Below are 27,458 nucleotides of genomic sequence, written 5' to 3' on the forward strand. Positions count from 1 at the left end.
GAAGAGTCTCCCATCTCGCAAATGAACAACAGAGGGCAGACCATGTCACACATGTGTAGCTGGAATAAAACTGACATCTCTAACTTGGCAGGTGAAAATCTCATCCATACAGCCACATTGTTGCTTAAGAATAATAGACAAAATCTATTTGCTTTGTTATGCTGCCTGCAAATATGATTATTCTTGCATAACCCATTCTCACAAAGCACTTTGAGGCCAACAGCTATAAGTAAAGGAAAAGTATCATTAAAAAATAAATATCACCTAGGAGTCCTAATTCCTCTGCCCACTAGATACTACTCCCTTCCAAAAACTATTCGTAAAACCCAAGAATACTGATAGCCAGCATGTTAGGCTGCCTAACAATTAGTTGAAACTGAAGTTCTGTGTACTCCAGCAGAAAGAGCTCTGCAGAAAGAGAAAGAATGGTTTTACAGTTAAGTCACGGATTGGAATCCAGGAGACATGGGTTCTGTACTTGGCTATACTACAGACTTCCTATTTGATGCAGTTAAAACAGAATTCTCAGAGGTTACCACTAACTGTATGTTACCACTAACTGTGTGTTCTTTACTTTCTGGGTACCCAAACTTCACACACTACGGGTTTGATTTTCAGAAACGCTAAGCACTCAGCAGCAACTGAAAGCTATAGGTGAACACCTTGAAAAATCAGGCTCTAGGTGTGTCAAGTTAGGCCTCCAACTATTGAGGCACCCTAATTAATGGACACTTTTGAATATTTTGTCCATAAACCTGTCCATAACTCAGTTCTCCATGTGTAAAATGGAGATAATACCTCCATTTCTCACAGGGATGTTGTGGAGATAATTTCATTAATGTTTATGAGGAGCTCAGATACCATATTAACGAACACCACAGAAAAGCCCAAGAATAAAGGATTTGAGTTGTGTGCAGTAAATAAGTCATGAAGCCACACATTGAATTAATAAAAAAGAAACTCTAAATCAAGTAAGCATTTGAGCACTGGCACCGGAGGTACCATGCATTGCCCACCCTATGCAGTGAATGAAATAGGGGTCCTTGTGGAACTAATAATATGTGTCAAGTATCAGAAGTGTAGCTGTGTTAGTCTCTATCCACAAAAACAATGTGGAGTCCAGTGGCACCTCAAAGACTATCAGATTTATTTGGGTATAAGCTTTTGTGGGTAAAAAACCCACTTCTTCAGATGTTTTTTACCCACAAAAGCTTATGCCCAAATAAATCTGTTAGTCTTTAAGGTGCCACTGGACTCCTCGTTGTTTTAATAATATGTGATCATGTAAGTAAAGGCTACCTCAATAGTGCATATGCAGAAAATGACAGAATTAACACTGCATGCACTATATAATTGAATGGTCATTTTTCCTGACAAAAATGATACCACAAGCTTAAAATATAGCAAAATTTAAACACAAAAACTGTTAAATGTACAGTTATTTGTCCTTAGCTACTCATGCTAAACATAAGACTTTAATTCCCCAAATTCAAATCTTGGAAAAACAGGAAATGCAGAGTTAAGGTTCTCCCACATAATCCATTAAGAGAAAATTAGAGTTACAATAACTCCCCCCACACACACACACACACAAATACTAGAACAACAGGAAATGTAGAGTTAAGGTGACATGGCACACAGTTCAACCACAAACTTTAACTCTGTTCTTGTATGGATAGAAAGAGAAACTAAGAACATTACAACACCTTATCGATATCTAACAAAAATCTACTACTTTCTCTGTGCCCACCACTACTCCAAATCAGGACTCCCATTCATACATTCCAACAGGACCCTCAACGTGGTCTGACAGTGAGCAATTTCTACTGGTTGACAGAAATCACAGTGGTCACACTGAGCCTTTCCCTCATTATTTACTGGTTGCACAATCACAATTAAAGAGTCTAATAATGAATTACAGCACATCCTTAAATTACTTTTCTACAGTTCACGCATGTGACCAAAGGAAAATATTCCCCACTTCCAAAAGAATGATGCAACAAGCTGCTGGCTTCTAAATCAGAGGTGGGGATGAGTGGTTGTGATGTGGGGCAGTATCACCTTAACTCTGCAATTACCAGTTTTGGTACATTTGTGGAGGGGGAGGGGTTGTACACAGCCCTCATAAGGAAAGTGATGGACAGGTGCTGGCCTTCAGACAAATTGCCTTGCTAAGGATATTACAAAGTGTAAGGGAGTGGGATATGGGTCCCCATCTAAAGAGAGGTGACAGCTGGCAATCTGAGACCCGATGTAGCACTCCTGGAAGGGGCCCTGGAGCAGAGTGTTACAGATGCTATTACCCCAAAACTGTGACAGATGGCCCCCTGGTCATTCTGTCAGTTAACCCAATGGGATATATACAACCTGCTGATTTTATGTGGCAAAAAGGGTGAGATCACAAAGACAAATCAGTGAGTCTATACGAATTTTAAAGGCTAAGCTATTAATGAGGCAAGGTCCTTGTGCAAGGCCAAATTAATTTAGCATCTCACGAAGGGGGACACCTAGATCTCACTGAAATTGTTACTACTGTGTTATGTCTAGAGTAATACATGCACTCCCTATCTGCGCAGGAAGGCAGTTGTCACTGCCACACATTTTGTGAACACTCAGAACACTGATGCTAGCCCAAAAGACAATATACACAATTAATAGTACAGTTCTCTTATTACAAATCTGTTCAAGTTTATGCCAGTCTAGTGTAGACAGGAGGCTCCTGAGCAGCCCTTCATTTGGGTAAAATTTGGGTGTCTGACCTAGTTCTGCAGAGAAACAATTAAAAAGAACCCACATAACACCACTTTTTGGAACTTAAGGCTCTGGCTCTCTCTTCTGCTCCTTCAATTTCCTGGTCACCCATCTACTTTTTATATGTCCCCCACTTTCCCATGCCTGAGTCTCTCGAAATACTCTCTTGCCCTGCTTTTTTTCTCCTAATATCATGTCTCCTCCCCCTCACGCTCTCTATATACTCTCCCTCTTAGGTTCTATCATGTGCAAAACAGGAGGAGCCAGAACCAAACATCCTGGAAACAATGACAGATGGTAGCAACCTTTACTAAAGTTAAATGTTTATAAGTAGGGTGACCAGACAGCAAATGTGAAAAATCGGGACGGGGGTGGGGGGTAATAGAAGCCTATATAAGAAAGAGACCCAAATATCAGGACTGTCCCTATAAAATTGGGACATCTGTTCACCCTATTTACAAGGCAGTTGCTCCTGAAATTATGAAGTATTTTAAACAAAATCTGAAATCACAAGACTGGTGATAAAACCACAAGAACTAGCTACTCTGCCTCTACAACTACATGAGAAGAAGGCAGGGGGCAGGGCTTCTTAGGCTGCTTGGGGAGAGGAAGGAGCTTGCTCTGTGACAGCAAAAGCCAGAACTTGTCTCCATGAGCAGATGGTAAGACACAGCAGGACTTGTCTCCAGGGTGAGGGTACAGAGCTCACAATGTAACAGACAGGGTGGGGCTTGTATCCATGGGGAAGGGGACAGGCTTGTCATATAACAGGATGGAGACTCTCCCAGACTAGGAGGAGGAGGGGTTTTCTATGTAACAGAGAGAAGGCGGGGCTCATCTCCATGGAGCCAAAGTTTATTATGTAACAGGTGGAGGAGTGGATGTCTCGCCACAAGGAGAAAAGCTTTCTATGTGACAGGGAGTGTGGTGAGAGAAGGCACCTGGAACCTGCAGAACCCAGGAAAGAAGATGACACCACTGCTGTCCTGCCTCCTACTGCTTCTTATTCCACATGTGCTTGCTCAGCACCTTGGAGTCATCAGAGTCATTCCAGAGAAGGGAGGGGATTACTGCTTCCTCTTCCCTTCTCACTGGGTGCAATCACTGCAGGATAAGAGTGGCAAAAACAAATGGCTTCAGCCACATCAGGACCTAACTTACTCAGCCTTGTGTTGTCTTCCTTCCTCCTTTGGCGAGGAGGATTGTGATGGTGGGGGACTCAGCACTAGAATCGCCTCAGTGAGGAAGGGTAACTGCAACTTCTTTGAGAACGGCAGACTCCAGAGAATAAATGGAACACAAGTGCTATTAATCCTTGGTGGAGATGCCCCAATATCCCTCACAGGAGGCAGTGGATTGGGCCACAACTGGGGTCACTGTGAGGAGAGCATTACTCCTGTAAATCTGCTCAATGACATGGACATAATCTATTTATTCTTCAAACACTTGGGCAGGCTCTTGAGATACAATATGGGGCTCATGTTCATCCTTGCCGTAGGCACAGTCGTCACTGGAGGCTACTGGGCAGGAAACATAGAGAAGAAAAGGCAGCAATACATGAAGTGCAGATGCAAAAATGAAGAAGATTTTGATGATGTAACAATTGACCCTGATGTCCTCTTTATCTGTGCAAGTGTAGTAATGTCCTCCTTCATGCTGCTTGCTCTCTACTGCTTCTACGATAACTTAGTGGATATAATGATAGGATTTTTTAGCTTATATGCATCCATTGGGCTTTACAGTTGTTTGTCTCCCTCTGTGAACAAACTCCCATTTGGAGAATACAAACTCAATTTACCATATTTTCACAATGGTCCACAAGTTAGGACATTGTTCCTGGCAGGATTTTCTGTCTCCATCACTATCACATGGATGATCTTCAGAAATGAGGATCAGTGGGCCTGGGTCCTGCAAGACTTTTTAGGAATCTCTATCTGCCTTTATGTTCTAAAAACAATCCGCATGCCTACCTTGAAGAACTGCAGTTTGTTTCTAGCTGCTCTTTTGGTCTATGATGTGTTTTTCGTATTTATCACTCCTTTTCTAACCAAGTCTGGGAAGAGCATAATGGAAGTGGCAGCTCTCGGACCATCTGACTCTGTCAGTCGTGAAAAGATTCCTTTTTTGTTGAAGGTTCCAATATTATCCTCTGCATCAACCTTTAATGACAGCCCCTTTACTATACTTGGCCTTGGTGACATTGTAATTCCTGGTTTCCTGGTAGCCTACTGCCACAGATTTGATGTTCAGGTGCACTCCTCCAGAGTCTATTTTGTAGCTTCTACCATAGCTTATAGCTATGGCCTCCTGGTGACCTTTGTAGTGTCAGCATTAATGCAAACGGGTCAGCCAGCTCTACTCTACTTGGTGCCCTTTACGCTTACCACTAGCCTGATTGTTGCTCTTCTGCGCAAAGAACTCACAATTTTTTGGACAGGCAGTGGTTTTACAGAGGACTTATCTTGTCCTTCCTCAGGGATCAGCTGTCCAGATACCCCAAGAGATTCAAATACAAAAGTGTGTCAACAAGAAAGGGAAGAAAAACTGATCAATTTCACATTCAATGAAGAACAGCTAGATAACTCCATTGTAGTGACAGAAGAATTGACCGATTTCAACATATACGTTGAACAGAACTCAGACTCCATGCTATGTAAAGAAGAACCAATCAATCAACATGATGGTAAGCATAAGGGAGAAATTCTCAAAGCAGAGAAGAATGAGTCAGACTCTGTGATAGAGGAAAAAGCTCCACAAACATACCCAGAAAACCTCGACATGTAATTATGATGCTGGTTTTGCAATCACTGAAGAGTCTGCCTCGAAAATGGATCAAAAATGCAAGAACATTCAATCTCAGTGCAGTAATAAACCTATAACATGTAAATCATCTTTGTAAAATGCAGTGCTTTAACGTGTTCTGATATGTGCATGTGACAATTTTGACTAGACATCTGTACCATTTTGTTGTTGTTATGCTAGAAAGGTACAAAGATTTTTTTCAAGTAATTTTATTAGTGTTATTTTTAAAAGAAAAGGATAACCACTTTTACATAACTAATTCTAGGTAATAATGATGTCAACATAAATGAACACATTGAAATAAAGAACTCATACAACAATATAATGTATAACAATTAAAACAGGAGTCAATTAATGAAATGATAAAAAACACAACTATAAAGTAAAAACAAAAGGAAACTAGGCTACCCAGGATAATACAAAAGAGCTTAGGATACAATGTGAAAGATTTTCTTCAAGGTCTAGAAGTTTTCATACTGCCACAAATGACCCAGTCCTTTGTTTTCCATGTAAGAGTTCACTATTCAAATCCCAGACTCATCTCTCCCCATCCAAATGTTACACCAATATATAAAATATCTGAAGATCCATTTTAGTAAACTGGAAGTCTAAACTTTCAGGGAAGGTTCAGCTGAATATTTTATTTATATTTAGGCATTTCAATTATGACTATCAGCATAGTAACTGTGCCTCACAAACATTAATGAAAATATGCCCTACCTGAGGTTATGGGCTTCATGAATAATCAATGGATGAAGTTTTGTATCCTCTATTATGCAGGTCAGACTAAATAGTCATAATTGCCCTAAAATCTATGAATAATCCATATTAATTCCATTTTATAGGTGGGGAAAATGGAGGCCTTGAATAATTTTCCCAAGATCATACAGGGAATCTACTGCATAGCTGGGAAGAGAATCCAGCTGTCCATACTCCCAGTTTCTGTGCTTTAACCATAAAATCATCCAACCTCCCAGTACAAAGGGGATAGAGCAGAAAAGTGAATTTGGTTTGATGCACTGAAAAAACCCTCTCTCCTCAAGTTAAAGATACTGCAGAACTCTGCATGTATCTTCCCCAAGAAAGCTTGGGAAGCATCCAGATGTGACAGATACCGCTACCCGAAAGATTATACAATGTCATTGTTCACCAAACAGGTACTTAATAAAAGTTTTGTGAATAAACAAAGGATTGTACAAGTCTGCACAATTTTAAGCCAAGGAACTAGCTGCTAAAACAAGACACTGTAAATCAATTATGTTATTTTATTATTTTCCCATAGTACAACATTTGCATTTATAACACCTAGGAGTAAATGTAGAAGAACTCTGATTGGAAGAAGGGATGGTAACAGATATAATCGTAGTATAAACTCTTAATTTCCACAGTACTCCATGATCAGGTTCCTCCACCACAAAAACAAGCACAGTTGATACTACTTTTTCCTCCTGTGAGCAATTATCAGCAGAGTCTTTAAAAACTGAAATACACTATGGAGACTACCATCCCATGTCTACACTCAGAAAACCAAGCTTCTATGAAGGTGTGTTAGCTAACATCTTTTAAGTAACATACTGTGTTAAACAACTTAGCACTCAGTGTAGACAGGAACAAGCTATGTTTTGAAATGTGGGTTGATCCGTACGCTGGGTTAAACACAACAGGCTAACACGTCTTTAAATACAACAATTGTCCTTGTCCAAGCTAAGAAAAAAATCTTGTTAGTTAAAGCATGTTAGAAAACACGTTAGTTAATACATTTTCTAACATGGCACATTTCCCTACTGTAGACTATGACTTAGAGTTAGTTAAACTGCCACAACCAATATTTTGTTTCATGATTAAACAAACACCTCTATTCTCCACGGTTGTCAGTGCAGCATCTTTCACCAGCACTAAATTTATTGTTTTAAAAACAAAGAACCAGAATGAGATTCAGCATATAATCCCCCAAACAGTCAGCAGACGGCAATAATTTCCAGCCACTGCTGACAGAGGCAAGTTTTATACCTGTGAGTTAGAGGTAAAAAGCTGAATCAATTCTGAGAATACTGTCCCATATATCCAACCTATATTTCAAGATACCATGCAGGCTATATAAAAGTGAGGTGATGGCCTTCCAATCCAAAGCTGGATATAGTAGAAGTTTTTCCCAGCAATCCCCAGGCAGAGTGAAGTCTAAATGTAGCCCTGATATAGAACAGGCATAATTCACAATGACTTCAGTGGGAACTTGTGAGATGAGTTTGGTCCTGTGTGCCTCAATCTTAGCCTATTGTTGTAGCATGGTTATGGCTCCCTACACAAAAGATACCTGAGAAAACTGTCAAGGGTTTCTGCATTCAGGTACCTGTGTCCCTTGGGGAACAAGTGACAGCTGAGAAAAATTCTCTTTTGAGAGCGGCGGAACATCTTGAAACAAGGTATTTGTAAGCACTAGAGTCTAATGACTAGATAACTAGGGTTGAGGTGGCTACTTGTGTAAGAAGGTTCAACTCTGTTAACAGTGAAGCTGAAAAAACCTTGATAAAAAGAGCAAACTGGAGAAGGCACAGGCTGCTTCAAAGTCCTGGTAAAGGGTCTTCAGTTAGCCTAGAAATATTGTACAGTAATCAGCTTTAGATGAAGGTTCCATGATCTCTGTAGAGTTGGGTAACACGGCCCATCCTACTTATTATATTAGCTCAAAAAAATACTGTGAAGCCAACAACTTCGAACCTTCCAATTGTGCAGCTTTCATTTGATAGACTACTAATTTCCACAGTTATGGTTTCCTTACCTCCTGTCCTGAAAGGTAATATGCTGCTAGAAGACCGCCAATGAAGCGAATATTGACTTCAAAAACGGACACCTCTGAATTCTGGGAAGAGAGGAAAAAGTAAATGTTTAAAAAGCTTCTCTATACAACAATCAAGGTATCAGAGGAAACTGTTATCATTAGGGTAGGCATAGATACAAATCCAAATGCACACAAGGACTTGTAGTTTGACAATATTTGGATTCACAAGGACAGCCCGCTGGCAAATCTTCATGACAACCACCACCACAGCCTGTCTGCAACTCCCTCCTCCTGGCCAGAATCCCTCTCCCATATTCCTTCAAAAGTGCCAGCATCCCCACCTACAGCCCACCCGCACTGTCCTATATGCCTCCTCCCACTCTTTTCCCTTGAGCTTCCATAATTCATTTTCAGTATCTGTAGAATAACGATAACCACGAATAGGTACTTGACAGCCTCCTAAAAATGGAATTGTCCCATTTCACTTCAGGGTTCCAAATACAATGTATAATTTTTAGACCTAAATTATGGGAGAAAATCCTTGCTGTTCATCCACTCACCCTTGTTTTCTGTGAGAGAGCTGCACAGAAACATATGACAAACTGGGAATTCTGGGACAATGTTATCTGATTACAAAAATCTTATCACTTCAGTATTAATAAAATTCTCATAATGTACCACAATGTTAAAATATATACCTAATGCATATTACATTTAAGTTTAAAAAAATCCGCAATGAAAATATATTTGCCCCAGGAGTTAAGATTTTTCTTAAGGTAATTAAGCCAAAGGTCTGGAAGGTAGGCCATGCTCATTCTTGCTATCCTAAATCATGAAATATCTCATTCTCTCTGCTTCCTATTGTTATTTTATGCGCACCAGCACAGAAGTAGGCAAAGGAGAAACCTTACTGAACTCCCCCGTGCAAGAAAAACACTGAAGGGAAAAAAAACCTGACATGGTAAAAGGTGTCAAAAGACAGCCAGATAAGCTCAGGATTGGAAGGTAGCAGGAAAATGGCCACATCTGTAGATTTATGTAGCATAAAAAGACATTTGTGACATCTTCACAAATCTCTGCTTAGATCCCCTCCCGCCCAAATCCCTACATTAAAATGGATTAAGGGTTGAGAGTACATATCAGTAACATAAAGTTAAAAATGTATAGGATCTTGCAATAATCCCCCAAACAATTCTATCCATGCAATAACCATACAATTATAAATAGTGAATAATAGTATTTGTATTCCAGCATTAAACTGATCTTTAAAGACACTTTAATGGACACCATGTTGTCGTCACAGAGTAGAGTTAAGGTTGCTTGGGTGCCCTAACTGTGCATTTCCATAATTTAACACATTTGGATATCTTTTAAGCTTAACTTTCTGAACTTCCTAATTTAAGGATAATTGATTTAAGGATAATTACAACCCTCCTGCAGTTTTTTTAACTTTGTATTACTAATATGCACACTCAACCATAACTCCTTATTAATTTAGTTTCTGTCTGAGAATTTCCTAGATTTTTAAAATTATTAAAAATTGAATACATGAACAATGAATAAAGGAATGCCTACACTGCAAAACAGGTTATGTTTTTAATTTGGGTAAGCTAACATGGGGAGCTAACTTGAGTTAAAATAGCAGTGAAGACACAGAATCTCGGCTTTTAACTTCCGTTTGCAGCTCAAGTTCAAGCCTGTCTCCCACATTCGTCTACTCAATCCTTCAGTCCACTAGCCAGGTGAGCTTGGGACTTTATATCCTGTCCCAGGATCTTTAATTGACATTCATCTCTTCTCCAAAAAAGCCTCTAGAATTTGCATCATATGAGTTCTGGCATTTAGCATGTGGCCAGCATAATATCTTACTGTATTTCCCCATCCAGGTTTGCATTTCATATGCTGCATGTACTACTGTACCATATTATCAAATATCAGAGGGGTAGCCATGTTAGTCTGTATCCACAAAAACCACAAGAAGTCCGGTGGCACCTTAAAGACTAACAGATTTATTTGGGCATAAGCTTTCATGGCTAAAAAAACACTTCTTCAGATGCATGGAGTGAAAATTACAGATATAGGCATAGATATAGTGCACGTGAAGAGAAGACAGTTACAAATGGAGAACCAGTGTTGACAAGGCTATTCAGTCAGGGTGGATGTGGTCCACTCCCAGTAATTGATGAGGAGATGTCAATATCAAGAGGGGGAAAATTGCTTTTGTAGTGAGCCTGCCACTCCCAGTCCCTGTTCACCAGCCCCTGGCCTAGCCAGTCCCTACTAGCCCATCAGAAGAGTCTGTCCTATCTTGGGGACTCTCTTTCTGCCTCACCACCCCCACGCACATGATAGTTCTGTGGTGATCTGGAAGCCTACTTTCACCGTCTCCAACTCAAGGAATATTTTCAACACACCACTGAACAGAGCACTAACCCACAGGAACCCTCCTACTAACACTACAAGAAGAAAAATTCTGCATGGACTCCTCCTGATGGTCGAAATGACAGATTGGATTTCTACATAGAGTGCTTCTGCAGACCTGAACAGGCTGAAATTGTGAACAAACAGCATCACTTGCCCTATAACCTCAGCCATACAGAACGCACTGCCATCCACAGCCTCAGAAACAACTCTGATATTATAATCAAAGGGGCTGACAAAGGAGGTGCTGTAGTCATCATGAACAGGTTGGATTATGAACAGGAGGCTGCCAGGCAACTCTCCAACACCACATTCTACAGGCCACTATCCTCCGATCCCACTAAGGAGTACCAAAATAAACTACTCCATCTGCTCTAGAAACTCCTTGCTATAACACAGGAACTAATCTATACAGACACACCCCTAGAGCCCCGATCAGGGGTATTCTGTCTGCTACCCAAGATCTATAAATCTGGGAATCCTGGATACCCCATCATCTCTTACAGCAGGATTATCTGGCTATTTGGACTCTCTCCTCAGACCCTATGCTACCAACACTCCTAGCTATCTTTGAGAAACTACCGACTTCCTGAGGAAACTATAATGCATTGGTGATCTTCCTGAAAACACCATCCTGGCCACCATAAGTGATGGTCACATAAACACCACTCTATTCCAGAAACCTACCAACTGCTATACTTACCTTCAGTATACTTATACTTCAGCTTCCATCCAGGACACATCACACGATCCATTGTCTATAGCCAAGCCCTAAGATAAAACCGCATTTGCTCCAATCCCTCAGACAGAGAAACACCTACAAGATTTTTATCAAGCATTCTTAAAACTACAATACCCACCTGTGAAAGTGAGGAAACAGATTGACAGAGCGAGACGGGTACTCAGACGTCACCTACTACAGGACAGGCCCAACAAGGAAAATAACAGAACACCCGCGGCCATCATGTACAGCCCCCAGCTAAAACCTCTCCAGCACATCATCAACGGTCTACGACCTATCCTGGAAAATGATCCCTCACTCTCACAGACCTTGGGAGGCAGGCCAGTCCTCGCTTACAGACAGCCCCCCAACCTAAAGCAAATACTCACCAGCAACTACAAACCACACCACAGAAGCACTAACACAGGAACCAATCTCTGTAACAAACCCCATTGCCTACTCTGTCCCCATATCTTCTCTAGCAACACCATCATAGGACCCAACCGCATCAGCCAAACCATCAGGGGCTCATTCACCTGCACATCTACTAATGTGATATATGCCATCATGTGCCAGCAATGCCCCTCTGCCATGTACATTGGCCAAACCGGACAGTCTCTACATAAAAGAATAAATGGACACGAATCAGACATCGGGAATGGTAACATACAAAAGCCAGTAGGAGAACACTTCAATCTCCCTGGACACTCAATAACAGATTTAAAAGAAGCCATTCTTCAACAACAAAAACTTCAAAAACAAACTTCAAAGAGAAACTGAAGAGCTACAATTCATTTGCAAACTTAACACCATTAATTTGGGCTTGAATAGGGACTGGGAGTGGCAGGCTCACTACAAAAGCAATTTTCCATCTCTTTTTATTGACACCTCCTCATCAATTATTGGGAGTGGACCACATCTACCCTTACTGAATTGACCTTGTCAACACTGGTTCTCCACTTGTAAGGTAACTGTCTTCTCTTCATGTGCACTATATCTATGCCTGTATCTGTAATTTTCACTCCATGCATCTGAAGAAGTGTTTTTAACCCACGAAAACTTAATAAATCTGCCCAAATAAATGTTAGTCTTTAAGGTGCCATTGGACTCCTTGTTTTTGTGGATACTATCAAATATTCGTAACTTTCATATTTTACAACTAAATTTGTTCAAGCTTTCACACGCTACTCATATGGAATACTTTAAAGTTTTGCTCAAGTATCATTTATGTTTAAAAGTCCAGCTGAGTTTGAAATATCCACTTCCTGAAAACATGAACACTCTATTTTAGAATCAGAAAAATATTTCTTTTCATATTTGGAAAAATATGGTGTCTTGCTGACATTTTTCTTGCAGGTTTCCATTTCATGCCAATCACTACAACCAAGTTATGAACTGTGTTAACAGGAATTTACAGTGAAACCAATCTTTATGCACTAGCAGAATACAAATGTGGCCTGAACTTTAATTAAAAAAAACAAACTTTATGCTTCTTTCTACCTACTTTGTATAGTCTAAGGAAAGAATCTTACAAACACAGATGCACATAAGTATCTTTACTTATATAAGAAGTCTCACTGGTCCTATGAAACGTGACTTCTTATTTGGGAAGTTAAATAAATTCCCAACAGTGTAAGAGTTTTCATCATAAATCCTAAATTTAAATCATATTTAAACCATAAAACAGACTGGCTTGATTTGGAAAGGAACTAGGTTGTAATGTAATCCATTCTGCATGGCAGTACAGGGGTTCTCAGACTTTTGTACTGGTGACCCCTTTCACATAGCAAGCCTCTGAGTGTGACCCCCACTTATACATTAAAAACAGTTTTTAATATATTTAACACCATTATAAACGCTGGAGGCAAAGCGAGGTTTCGGGTGAGGGCTAACAGCTCTTGACCCCCCATGTAATAACCACGTCAGGGCCAACAAGGGGTGGGGGGGGGAGGGGGGAAGCCGGTACAAATTACAGGGGCCCAGCGGTCCAGAAGGGGGCCCGGGGCCCAGCTTCCCCGGCCCTGTTTAGCTGGTCCGCCCTTGCTGGGGGGCCCGAAAACTTTTTTTCACCGGGGCCCGAACCCACTTTCAGCGGTCCTGATCCTTGTGACCCACTGAGGAGTTCCGACCCCCAGTTTGAGAGCCCCTGGATTAGATTATGCCCACAGAATCTCTGCTACTGTATATGGGTCTCTAGTTTCAGATAGTATAATTATCTGACACCATCTGAGGAAAGTATGCTCTCGTTGCCAAGAAGGCCAACAACATATTGGGCTGTATTAGTAGTAGCATTGCCAGCAGACTGAGGGAAGCGATTATTCCCCTCTATTCGGTACTGGTGAGGCCACACCTGGAGTATTGTGTCCAGTTTTGGTTCCCCCACTACAGAAGGGATGTGGACAAATTGGAGAGAGTCCAGCGGAGGGCAACAAAAATGTTTAGGGGGCTGGGGCATATGACTTATGAGGAGAGGCTGAGGGAACTGGGGTTATTTAGTCTGCAAAAGAGAAGAGTGAGGGGGAATTTGATAGCAGCCTTCAATTACCTGAGGGTGGAGGATGGAGCTAAGCTGTTCTCAGTGGTGGTAGATGACAGAATAAGAAGCAATGGTCTCAAGTTGCAGTGGGGGAGGTCTAGGTTGGATATTAGGAAACACTGTTTCACTAGAAGGGTGGTGAAGCACTGGAATGAGTTACCTAGGGAGATGGTGGAATCTCCATCCTTAGAGGTTTTTAAGGCCCAGCTTGATAAAGCCCTGGCTGGGATGATTTAGTTGGTATTGGCCCTGCTTTGAGCCAGTAGAATATACTGACACACTCTGTGAGCTGTAGTCCCATAGTCGGGGTTTGTGGCAACTCCCTGCATAGAGCTCACAGTCTCCGTCCTTCCCCATCAGCAGCCTCCCCAGACTGAGCTGGGCTGCTACCTTTTATATGCTGCCTCCAGGCTGAGCATGCCCAGCAGGGTCAGAGGGGTGGGGCTTCTTCAGCCTGCAAAGCATAGTTAACTCTTTCGGTGCTGGTGTGGTACCCCCTCACATGTACCAAAAGAGTTTGAAGGGTTTCTGATGAGAATTGGTACATTTCATTATAAATCTGCTGTGTATGCCAAGGAAATGGGATAGTGGAAAGATTGCATGAGACTCTGAAGTAACATGTAGCTTACATATTAGAGGAACACTGAGATACACCTTTGCATTAAGTCCTGCTTTACATGATATTCGGAATATGCCTCATAAAAGTACTGGAGTAACCCCATTCTATCAGCTCTTCAGCCAAGCTAGTCGGAACAAATTGTTTATGGTGACTCCTTCGCTGTCCTTGAAAACAACTGATGGGATTAGGAAATACATGAGTTTCAACAAGCATATCCATAAGAGACTCTAGGCATTCTATCCTGGACAGGCAGTGTATGTTAGATGGGGATCTGGAAGCATTTTGAATGCTTGTGGCATGACCTTCCAGGCTACAAGCTAAGGAGCTTGCCAAATGTATTTACCACAGGGAGAATGCACTGTTCACCAGCAGGATATACTGCTTCCTGAAAGAGGAACAGACAGGGAAGAGGATGCTCTTTCTGTGTATGATGGTGTCATGTGGCCAACTGGGGAAGTTGTAGCACAGGAAGAGCACCCACATAGTGGGCTGAATCAGAGGTACAGCCTACAGCCCCAGGGTCACTTGATGCCTCCAACTAGGCATTGCTGAACTTTTGGGAAGAACGGAAGGAAAGTGTGTGTGTGTGTGTGTGTGTGTGTGTGTGTGTGTGTGGTACATATCTGCTGTTCAGACTGCTATGTTTTGTTCATACATAACCAGTTCATGGTTATTATATGTGTGTCTTGTTTTGTCATTGTTGTTTTGTGTTTTTGGATTGTTATTCTGGGATACATCAGATTATATACCTTAAAAACTTATAATAATAAACAATTGGACTGAAATATTGTAAGTAGTTCATGCACTGCAATTTTAAAAGTAAAACCCCTTCTCCTTCCACAACTGAATACTCTGGTGCTGTTGTAACATGCTTATAATTTGATCTGTATTGGGGATAACTTTGTACTTACTTCTTCTGCAGAGGTTTTACTATCTGTCATGGAACATTTAAGTATTATCCATCTTTTGACAATCACTAACTTTTAAACACATTAAATAGAAAGACATCCTTGATTAGGGAGCCACAGATATTCACTTTTCAAAACAAAAAAAATAAAAAGGAAGCCCTTTGAAGTTTAGCCACAAACCTGAATTTCAGGTCTTTCTAATAAATGTTTTTTGTATCCTCAACCATAGTTCCAGCTTAGCAACTTTTTCCCCCCTTGGGAACACTACAGTATGTTTTCTCAAAACACCTTTAAAAGGACCAGTGAAAGGCAAGGAGATGTTCTACTCACCACACTAAAATCAAGGTTTTTGTCAATCCAGTCTTGTCCTTCTCTGAATTCATCATGAAGCCCCATGATATAGAGAGTATCCAAAGCATCTACTATGGTAGCACCCATTTGTGAATTTCCTACAAGCAAAAAATAAGATTTCTATTAGAAGTGATTATTTTACTGGAAAAAAAATGTCACGGACAAAAATAAACAGTCGAAGTAGTCTTAGATCTTGACAAGGTGATAGTACCAGGAAGAAATCTCACAGTCAGACAGAAATTGGGAGCAGCCTGAAGGCCCTGACGCTTAGGTGCATTGCTGAAGGCCACACATTTGAGTTTTGGGGGGAAAGGGAGAGTGAAACTTGAAAAGACCATTCTTATCTGATTTCCTTATCAGAAGATGAACAACCACATTCTCAGGCAGCTACATGGACTTCAAATACCTATTAGGGGATTCTTGGACAGGACTGGGGAAAGAGTTTTACCTAAGAGATCTACTGTAATTTCAAGTATCTGCAGTAATCCTTTGCACACATTTAGCAGAGGAATTACACTGAATTTTGCAAACACTGATGTTAGCTAATTGCGTGTCTTACTTATTGAAGGTAACTGTCAATTACCATCACTGTGTCATATTCCAGACAAAAAACTACATTAAGATGCAGTTAAGGTTCCACATATGTATCAGTACTCTGTAGTGATGCTATGCAATAACTATATAATTATGATTAAAGCATTTTTGTGTTTCTTGTCCCAGATTAGATTAAGGTGATTTTTTAAAGACACATTCAATCTTTTTTTATCCTCTCCTTTCTGGAATCACTTCAGGGGACAGACAAGGTTTGGGTGTCTGTGATTGTGTGTATAAGCCCCACAGTGGGGAATCAAGGGTTAACATGCAATTCTGGGCCCAAAAGGCACCTGCTGGGCTTGCTAACTATGAAAGCAGAGCTCAAAAGGGAGCCGCTCAGTTCAGTCACAGCTGCTAGGGCATGGGAGCAGTCCTACACTAGTAGCTTCTACACAGAGGCTGCAAGAGATCCACACACCTGGACTACAGCCCATATCTGAGCCACTGAAGGCCCCCATAGAGACTGAGAACAGCGGACCATGGAGAAGAGCTTCCAGATCACAGTTAGGGAGAACCCCCTTTTCTGAGTCCATAAGCGGACCCTGCTGGGACTTAAGATGGTAGAGGCCAGGGCAGGAAGCAACCCATGAAGCAGGCTTTGTGGTGCCCGTTCCCAGGCTGCCTATCTGACTGCCAATCACAGGGCCCTGGGTTGGAACTTGCTGCAGCAAGAAGGGCCTGGTGTAACAGTCTGTATCCCTATGCTCACCCTTTTTTCAAGACTAAGATACATTTTGTACAAACTATGCCTTGTAAGGTATCATTTGAAAACCCATGATTTACTGATCATTACTGTCCTTGTAAAATATGTGTGGCAACATCGTATGTAAAGTTATAAGATTCTACTGTATAACATTACTGAGACATATTCCAAGTTTAGAAAAGCAGGCACAAACTAGTTCTTCGAAGACAAAAGGCAAACTGACACCTCAGACAGGTATCAACAAAATCAGAGAGACTATCACCTGGTTAAACAGCCATTCTTTGGCAGGAAAAAGGGTGTGAGCGAGAAATTTACATCTTGACAAAGAAGCAGTTGGAAGTTCCCATCTCCCCAGATTTTGTCTCCTGAACCCCAGCTGGAGATGATTCTCAAAGAAGAGAAAAAGGATAAAAATGAGGAACAGAGGCCCCAAATCATCTCTCACGGCATCTCTACTCATGGCATCAACAATACCTGAAGGACAAGAATCAGAGGGGTAGTCGTGTTTGCTGCTTTTACAGATCCAGACTAAGAGTCTTGTGGCACCTTATAGACTAACGGCGTTTTGGAGCATGAGCTTTCGTGGGTGAATACCCACTTCGTCGGATGCATGCAGACTCTTTGCTGCATGCATCTGACAAAGTGGGTATTCACCCATGAAAGCTCATGCTCCAAAATGTCTGTTAGTCTATAAGGTGCCACAAGACTCTTTGCTGCTTTTGAAGGACAAGAAAATTACCACTGAACTGAGGGAGAGATCCTAGCTGAAGGTACTGCAGCCAGTAAGATTGCTAAAGCATGTTGTGAGATAAAATTTTGCTTTGAATTCACTTAGCTTATTAAGTTAGGTGTTAGTTGTGTTTTACCTTTTTTTTCTTTGTAACCAATTCTGACTTTTATGCTTCATTACTTGTAATCACTTAAAATCTATCTTTCTGTAGTTAATAAACTTGTTTTATTTAAACCAGTGTGTTTAGGACGCTTCATTTGCAATAACAGGATTTGTACATATTGTTTTCTATTAATAAATGACAGACTTAATATGAGCTTGTGTTGTCCAGGATGCACATTTCTGGGGGTAAGTCTGGGACTGGGAGTCTGCTGGTGTTGCCCTGCAATGTAATTCATGAATGGCTGGCTATAGCACTCATACAGTATAGCATGGAGTGATTTACATGCTGGAGACTGTGTGTGAGCAGACCAGGAGTGGTTGCTCTCACAGTGAAGCAGTGTCAGAGGCAGCCCAGGTTAGTGAACTGAGTAAATACAGGTGTCCACCAGTTCAGATTGTACTCTGGGGAATGTTACACCTGGGTTCCCCTATCACCAGCCACAGACCCTCACCACTGGGAGACACAGCTGGACTCGGACACGAACCCCCCAACAATGTCTTAATTGTGCATTTCTCAACTTCATATTTCTGCATTTCTTTCAAGCACAGCCATAACTCTGAATTTCCTGTGTTTGTAGTACTTGATTTTGGGATAATCATGATATCCCTGTAATTTTTTTCTACCCTCAATTACTGATACATAATTATAAACTTAACTCCGTTAATTTTTTGTCTTGGAATAAAAATTAGATACAACAATCTTTAATAGCTTAATTACAGCCTGTAGGGAGGCGGTGTGGCTCCCATCCGCCCCGGAGGAGGAAGAGCCCCGCTGGAGGCTAGAGTGGGTGGAGCTAGGGAGCTCTGAGCCCGCCCCTCAAAGGGTCAGGCAGCGACCCGGAACTATAAAGGCCGGCCCTCCGGGTTCAGTAGGAGCCCAGTCGCCGGAGAGAGCAGACGGCCCTAGGGGAGCCTGAGACTGGGAAGCTCCTGCGGCCCAAGGCAGCTGCCCCAACTGGCCGGAGCTACCCTGCGCTCGCTACCCGGAGGAGCTGCCAGAGTTATCCCGCGCCCAGTACCCGGAGGAGCTGCCGGAGTTACCCCGTGCCCAGTTCCCGGAGGAGCTGCCGGAGCTACCCCACGCCAGCTACCCGGAGGAGTTGCCGGACCTACCAACCAACCCCGGCCATGACGAACCCATGCTCCTGGACCCTGCAGAGGCCGACGCCAGGACCCAGGTAGGGCCCGAGCGGGAGTGTGGAAGTGGCCCGGGGGCAGCCGACCCCAGTCTGGCAGCAGTATTACCAGAGCCTATGTCAGTGTGTTGCGGCCAGGATCCCCACTGACTAAGCAGTGGATCTTCAGCCGCTGCTAGGGCTCCGGGCTGGGACGCAGTGAAGTGGGAGGGCCTGCGTCCCCCCTGCCACCCAACTCCTGGGTGGCAGACTCCCCCTCTCCCTGGCCTGAGGAGGCCAAAGCCTATCATTACTGCTCAGCCCTGCCTGAGGGCCTGAGCCTCCTGACTCAGTGGTTGTTGCGCCGCCCTGACCTGGGGCTGGGCTTGAAACTATTATTACTGCTCAGCCCTGCCTGAGGGCCTGAGCCTCCTGACTCAGTGGTTGTTGCCTCGCTGGAGCTGGGGCCAGACGTAACCACATTGCAACCAACTACCGCAAGGGCTTCTGAGGGAGATCCCTTGGCCGGACTATTTCCCCAGACCCATCTGTGTGTAGTGAGCCGGTGTGGCTCCCCTCCGCCCCGGAGAGGGTCGAGCCCCGGTGAACTCTTGTACACAGCCCTACACCTCTGACTGCTAGAAGCTGGGACTGGATGACAGGAGGTGGTCCTGTTCTGTTCACTGCCTCTGAAGCATCTGGCACTGGCTACTGACAGAACAGAGGATACTGGGCTAGATGGACTATGATCCGCTATGGCCATGCTTGTGGTCTTATGTAAACTAATTTCTTCAAATATAACTTATGCACAAGATTTAAATGAATGTTAATTATATGTAGAAAGTTTGAAGTGTTACTTCTTTGTTAAAACCATTCAAGACAAAAAAGGCTGAAACAGTTGCTAAATATTTTAAAGGACCAGTTTTTTAATTAATTTAAACTGAAATTAATTAATGGATTTACTTGTAATTCTCAGAAAATTCATTCAGTATTCAAAGAATAAGCACTGTAAGTTCGGAAAGGATGTACTGTATTTTTCATACAAAATAAAGGTTGAATCCCTGCCAGAAGTGCAAAGTAGAATTCAGCCTTAACTATGATGTCACAACGATTGCAACCACATGCATTATTTTTGGGGATGATTGGATTAACTTTATGAATGCTATATGTCACATTGTAGGCTAGGGATTGTGTTCTACTCCATGGGGTGCATTACCACAGCTCCTCCAGGACTTAAAAACAGTGATGGGTAATTACTGCTGTCCCTGGGACTCAAGAGAAGTACTAACCCCTGGGGTAAATTGCATATTTGGTAATTGACCAAATAGAATCATAGAATCATAGATCAGAAGTCTGACATCCATCTCTGACCTCCTGACCTGCTGCTGAGACCCCCCTGCTCCACTCCCCACCCCTCCACCCTGCCCTGCCCCATGCTTGGAGGGGAGCGAAAAGGGCCCAGCCCCAGCCCCAGAGGAAAATTAAATTTCTTCCCAAATATGGCGGTCGGGTTGAACTCGAGCATGACGGGCATGCACTCTCAGACTCCACCCTCATAAAAAAAAAAAAAAGAATAAATAACATATCATTGACCCATTGTATACCAGTGTGGTTAAATTATATAATTAACCTATTGGTATCCCTAATCCTATCATACCATCTCCTCCATATCTAGCTTAGTTCTTAGTCTTAAAGTCATGGAGGTCCCCCACTGTTTTGTTTCGTAGGCTGTTCCAGTATTGCACTCCCCTGATAGTTAGAAACCTTCGTCTAATTTCTAAATAATTCAAGACTAGCATAATACATATATACTAGGGGGAAAAATTCAGGGTTATACTGGCAACCTTTACTATGACATTTCCTAATGTATAAGTTATTGACTATGAAACCTAAATAACATTGTCCTAAAGTAGATTTTGTATACTGTACTTCGCACTATACTGCAGTTTTCCTTTCAATGGAACTTTGAAAATTTACTTAAGTTTACTTTTATTAATTTATTCATCTTTTCTCCTTCTTCCACACAAGTAGGCTTCTGTTTCACCTCAATCTAGGCACTTCCTCCCTATTTTAGATGTTTGCAAACTAATCTCATGTTGTAAATCAATACCTCTTCCTTGAGGAACACTGTCAGTTAAATATTTTTTAAAGGCTGAGGACAAAAATCAATATTTTGGAGCAATATCTCTGTTCTGTTGTGCTTCCAGAGAGAGCAAAGTGAGTGGAAAACACAAATCCCCTGCTAGGGATTCTCTTGACTAGGGGAAACCACAACAGGTGTAGAGCTCCCACACTTCCCCCTCAGTAGTCTCTGACACACAGGAATGTTGGGGCTGGAGTCAAACATGTAAGGGTCATGGAGGGGGGAGGTCATGAAGGGGCCCCCAAATTATTCTACACTGCACACATGCTCAGACAAAGAGTCAGGAAGCAGTAACTAGTTGTCTCAGCTTTTCTTCTCCTCTCCTGGACTTTTCTGCCTGGCCGTAGGGAAAGGGGAGCAGAGCCATCCTTTATTAGGTGCTCCCCTGGGCTCAGACAGTCTCAGTTGAGCACCTATTCTGTTCTCCTACAGCCTAATAGTGAAACAGGTAATGGTGCAAGCAGAATTACTCTCCTCCCTTTCTTGTGATTCACCTCATGGCCAAAAGGGAAGCAACAGCAGCTGCTCAGAGCACTCCAGGCTCACACTTCAACTGCTTCAGGGGCTTGCAGGGTAGGGTTGCAAACTTTCTAATTGGAGAAAACAAAACACCTTGCCCCGCCCCCTGCCCCATCCATTCCCAGAGGCCCCTCCACCCCCCGCCCCTTCTCTGAGGCCCTGCCCCCGCTCACTCCATTCCCTGCACCCTCCCTCCCCCACTCTAGCTCCCTCACTCATTTTTCACCAGGCTAGGGCAGAGGGTTGGCGTGCAGGAGAAGGTGAGGGCTCCGGCTGGGGGTGCAGAATCTGGGGTGGAGCCATGGATGAGGGGGCTCTGGGCTGAGGCAGGGGATACAGGCTCTGGGCTGGGGTTGCAGGCTCCAGGGTGGGGCAAGAAATAAGGGGTTCAGGGTGTGGGAGGAGGCTCTCGACTGGGGCAGGGAGTTGGGGTGCAGGAAGGGGTGAGGGCTCAAGCTGGGGGTGTGCGCTCTGCGGTTGGACTGGGATGAGGGGTTTGGGATGCAGGAAGGGGCTCCGGGCTGGGGCCGAGGGATTTGGAGTGCAGGAGGAGGTTCGGGGTGCAGGATCTGGGTGGTGCTGACCTCAGGCAGCTCCCAGGACGTGGTGACTTGTCCCTCTGGCTCCTAGAAAGAGGAGGGCAACCAGGAGGCTCTGCATGCTGTCCCACCACCTGCAGGTGCCGCCCCATAACTCCCATTGGTCATGGTTCCCACCCAATGGGAGCTGTGGAGTGGCACTTGGGGTGGGGGCAGCACACGGAGCCTCCATGGCCACCCCTCTGCCTAGGAGCAGGACATGCCAGCTGCTTCCCAGGAGCTGCAGGGAGACTGCCAACCCCGGTGCACTGCAAACTGGAATTTTAATGGGAGCCACCAGGGTTCCTTTTCAACAGGGTGTTCTGGTCGAAAACTGGATGCCTGGCAACCCTATTGCAGGAAAACCAGTGGGATACATTTAGGCAGGCAGTTGTACCTCCTCTGTAGGAAGAGGGCTAATTCAAACAATGTGATTGAAACAATACTTTAACTCAAAAAAACAGTACTATAACTGTGGAGCCACTAACGATTCTTTCAAAATTAGGCCTAATTATTACGTCTTTAAAATACCAACATTTGAACAGGATTATTTAATAAAACCTAATCTGCGTAGACTGAGAAAGTATAGTCTGGCTTTTCCAGAGATCCAAGCATAAAGTCTCTCTCTGACCTCTCTGAAAGAATAAACTTCAAACGCCTCTATTTACGGGAACAGGACCCCTAATATGAAACAGGCAGAGGATTAAAGCCCCAATTAAAAAATCCACAACATGAAAATTGAAACAATTTTCCACCTCAGTTTCCTTTTTCATCTCTAACAAGGCTTTGGCAATAAAGCTGCCAATACTGAAAACACTTTTCTTATAAAATGTCTTAATGGTTCACAATGAACAAGATAATGTTTAAGAAAATGTATTGAAGAATGAATTTTAATTCCAATCTGCAAATAAGTGGCTCAAAATAAGTCAATGAAAATATGCAGTGTATATAAAACTGCCACATATGATTTCAGCAGAGCTATAAAATGCAATGAATAAACACTTAAACCACAATGAGAAAATTAATTGCCTTCAACATTGTAGACCAATTTAAAAAAGCAGATCAAAAAAAGAAAGGCTACTTACCTTACAGAAACTGCAGTCCTTTGAGATGTGTAGTCCCTATGTGTACTCTGCTCAAGGTATGCATGCGCTCCACTCACCTGACCGCATAAGATTTTTCAGTAGCAGTGTCTGTTGGTCTGTGCCTGCACCTCCTCATGCTCCAACCCAAGGGCATAAGGGATGTCACAGACTGACTGCCTTTCCCGTTCCTTCTCTACCACCAATCATCTTAGGAAAGGATCCAAATCAGAGGGGAAGGAGGACACAACAGAATACACATAGGAATCACATATCTCAAATAAAAGACGGTTACTCACCGTTGTAACTGTTGTTCTTCGAGATGTGTTGCTCATATCCATTCCATGTGGGTGTGCGCGACTTTTACCCTAGCAACTCAGTGGGTTGGCTGGGCGCCCCCTGGAGTGGTGCCACTATGGCCGCGGATATATACCCTAGCCGACCCGCCCACTCCTCAGTTCCTTCTTGCCGGCTACTCCGACAGTGGGGAAGGAGGGTGGGTGTGGAATGGATATGAGCAACACATCTCGAAGAACAACAGTTACAATGGTGAGTAACCATCTTTTCTTCTTTGAGTGATTGCTCATATCCATTCCATGTAGGTGATTCCCAAGCCTTACCTAGGCGATGTGGTCGGAGTGAGACGTGGTGGAGTGTAAAACTGCCAAGCCGAAGGCGGCATCGTCTCTAGACTGTTGCACCAAAGCGTAGTGCGAGGTAAACGTGTGTACCGATGACCAGGTTGTTGCCCTACAGATTTCCTGGACCGGCACGTGCACCAGGAAGGCGGCCGAGGAAGCCTGAGCTCTCGTGGAATGGGCAGTGAGGTGGCCCACTGGAACATGGGCCAAGTCATAGCACGTGCGGATGCATGCTGTCAGCCACGAGGAAATCCTCTGAGTGGAGATAGGGAGGCCTTTCAAACGGTCCGCTACTGCCACAAAAAGCTGAGGGGACTTACGAAAGGGCCTTGTGCGATTGATGTAGAAGGCAAGTGCCCTGCGGACATCTAGGGAATGTAAGCGTTGCTCCCGGGGAGATGAGTGAGGCTTTGGGAAGAAGACCGGGAGGAAGATGTCCTGATTGGTATGAAAGGCCGAAACCATCTTAGGCAGAAAAGCGGGATGCAGCCGTAGCTGTACTTTGTCTTTATGAAAGACCGTGTAAGGAGGGTCTACAATCAGGGCCTGAAGCTCGGAGACCCTCTGGGCCGAAGTAATGGCCACCAGAAAAAACGTCTTCCATGATAGGTAGAGAAGAGAACAGGTTGCCAGCGGCTCAAAGGGCGGACCCATGAGCCTGTTCAGTACCAGATTGAGGTCCCAGGTAGGGGCGGGGCGACGAACCTGAGGGTAGAGGCGTTCCAGCCCCCTGCAGAACCTAATGATCACCGGGTGAGAGAACACCGAGTGTCCACCTTCGCCAGGGTGGAAAGCGGATATGGCCGCTAAGTGAACCTTCAGGGAAGATATAGCAAGGCCTTGTTGCTTAAGATACCATAGGTAGTCCAGAATGACTGGAACGGGAACCGCAGTGGGTACCAGAGCCCGTGACTCACACCATAACGAGAAGCGCTTCCACTTGGCCAAGTACGTCGACCGAGTGGAAGGTTTTCTGCTGCTGAGCAAGACGTGCTGCACAGGGGCGGAGCAGCGGAGCTCCGAGGCGTCTAACCACGCAGGAGCCACACCGTGAGGTGGAGAGCCAGGAGGTCCGGGTGGCGAAGAGACCCGTGCTCCTGTGTTATAAGGTCCGGGCAGAGGGGGAGGGTGATCGGTGGGGATACCGAGAGGCTGAGCAACGTGGAGTACCACGGTTGCCTGGGCCATGCTGGGGCAATCAGGATCAGATGAGCCCTGTCCAGTCAGAGCTTCAACAAAACTCTGTGGACTAGAGGGAAAGGGGGGAACGCGTAAAGCAGGCGGTGGGTCCACTGGATGAGGAACACGTCCGAGATCGACCCCGGTGAGTGGCCTCGGAACGAGCAGAACGCTTGGCACTTCCTGTTCACACGAGTCGCAAAGAGGTCCAGTTGGGGAAAGCCCCACTTGCGGAAGATCGAGTGGATAATGTCCGGTCTGATGGACCACTTGTGGCACAGGAAGGATCTGCTCAACCGATCCGCGAGAGTGTTCCGAACTCCCGGGAGAAAGGATGCCACCAGGTCGATCGTATGAGTTATGCAAAATTCCCACAACTGGATGGCCTCTGTGCAAAGAGGGGAGGAGCGAGTCCCACACTGCTTCTTTATGTAGTACATGGCCGTTGTGTTGTCCGTAAAGACGACGACACAACGGCCGGACAGAGACCGGCGGAACGCCTGGCAGGCTAGGCGAACCGCTCTGAGCTCCCGCACGTTTATGTGGAGGGAGAGCTCCTCTGGTGACCACAGGCCCTGGGTGCGTAGATGGCCTAGGTGGGCCCCCCAGCCGAGAGAAGACGCGTCTGTCGTCAAGGACAGCGTGGGTTGGGGCGGGTGAAAGGGCAACCCCGCACAGATCATGGAGGGGTTCAGCCACCAGTCGAGGGAGCGAAGCGCACTCGATGGAACGGTGACCAGGGTGTCCATCGAGTCTCTGGCCGGACGGTACACTGAATGTAACCACGTTTGAAAAGGGCGGAGCCGAAGCCTGGCGTACTTGGTGACGTATGTACACGCCGCCATGTGTCCTAGCAGAGCGAGGCAAGTGCGGACCGAGGTCGTGGGGAAGGCCTGAAGGCTGCGAACGACGGATGTCAATGCCAGGAACCTTGGCTGAGGAAGACAGGCCTTGGCCAGAATGGAGTCCAAGGTCGCTCCTATGAAGTCCAGCCTCTGTGTGGGAACCAGGGTGGACTTGTCCACATTGAGCAGCAGACCGAGGCTCGTGAACAGGTCTGATGCTACCCGCACATGCTCCACGACCTGTTCCTGGGAGGCCCCCTTGAGGAGCCAATCGTCCAGGTAGGGGAACACGTGGAGCCCTTGGCGACGGAGGTGGGCGGCCACCACTGCCATGCACATCGTGAATACTCGAGGTGCTGTGGAAAGGCCAAAGGGAAGGACCGCAATCTGGAAATGGCGATGGCCCGCCACGAAGCAGAGGTATCGTCTGTGTGGAGGAAAGATGGCTATATGAAAGTAAGCGTCTTTCATGTCGAGGGCAGCATACCAGTCCCCGGGATCCAAGGAAGGGATAATGGTTCCTAGGGAGACCAGCGGAACTTTAACTTTACTAGGAATTTGTTGAGGCCGCGTAGGTCCAGGATCGGCCTGAGACCCCCTTTTGACTTTGGAATCAGAAAGTAATGGGAGTAAAACCCTTTGCCCCAGTCTTTCCCTGGTACCTCCTCTATCGCTCCGATATTGAGGAGCGTCCGGACCTCCTGTAAGAGGAGTTCCTCGTGAGAGGGGTCCCTGAAGAGGGACTGGGAGGGAGGGCGGAAAGGCGGGGTAGAAGCAAACTGGAGGTGGTATCCGTGCTTCACGGTGCGTAGAACCCTGACATCTGAGGTCAAGAGGGACCACGCCGGGAAAAAATAAGAGAGGTGGTTGGAGAACTGGGGGGAAGGATCTGAGACAAAAGGTATGCTGTCCCCGGGCGCGCCTTCAAAAGGACGACTTTGGGTCCGACTGCGGCTTAGAGGAGCCGCAATTCTGGCTGGACTGAGGGCCCGAATATCGCCTGCGGCCTCCGCGCCCTCGGCGTCTATTAAAATCCTGCCCGCGCCGAGGGACAGAGTATGGACGGAAATGCTGAGGCCGGTAGGTGCGCCGCTGGGTTACGGGAGTGTGCATACCCAGGTTGCGCATAGTGACCCTATTATCTTTTAAGTTCTGGAGTCTAGAGTCAGTTTTCTCCGAGAACAAGGCTTTTCCCTCGAAGGGCAAGTCCTGTAAGATGTATTGAAGCTCGGGCGGAAGGTTGGAGGCTTGTAGCCAGGAGATGCGCCGCATGGTAACG

At 44.7% G+C, this 27,458-nt stretch overlaps 2 protein-coding genes across 2 annotated transcripts in view; one reads left to right on the forward strand and one right to left on the reverse strand.

The window, feature by feature from the left end:
- Positions 1-27,458, reverse strand: part of MAN1A2 (mannosidase alpha class 1A member 2) — a 288,333-nt gene that overhangs the window by 128,897 nt on the left and 131,978 nt on the right. Inside the window, exons 4-5 of the mRNA XM_039529767.1 lie at positions 15,868-15,986; positions 8,333-8,413 (exon numbers count right to left, since the gene is read on the reverse strand). Of these exons, the coding sequence (XP_039385701.1) occupies positions 8,333-8,413; positions 15,868-15,986 (200 nt within the window). The remainder of the gene's footprint in view (positions 1-8,332; positions 8,414-15,867; positions 15,987-27,458) is intronic.
- Positions 3,504-5,641, forward strand: LOC120400779 (signal peptide peptidase-like 2B). The gene has a single exon (XM_039529776.1). The coding sequence runs from the start codon at positions 3,721-3,723 to the stop codon at positions 5,533-5,535; it is 1,815 nt and encodes a 604-aa protein (XP_039385710.1). The 5' UTR covers positions 3,504-3,720; the 3' UTR covers positions 5,536-5,641.

The sequence above is a fragment of the Mauremys reevesii genome, linkage group 1 (genome assembly GCF_016161935.1).
Source record: "Mauremys reevesii isolate NIE-2019 linkage group 1, ASM1616193v1, whole genome shotgun sequence".
NCBI classification, from domain to species: Eukaryota; Metazoa; Chordata; order Testudines; family Geoemydidae; genus Mauremys; species Mauremys reevesii.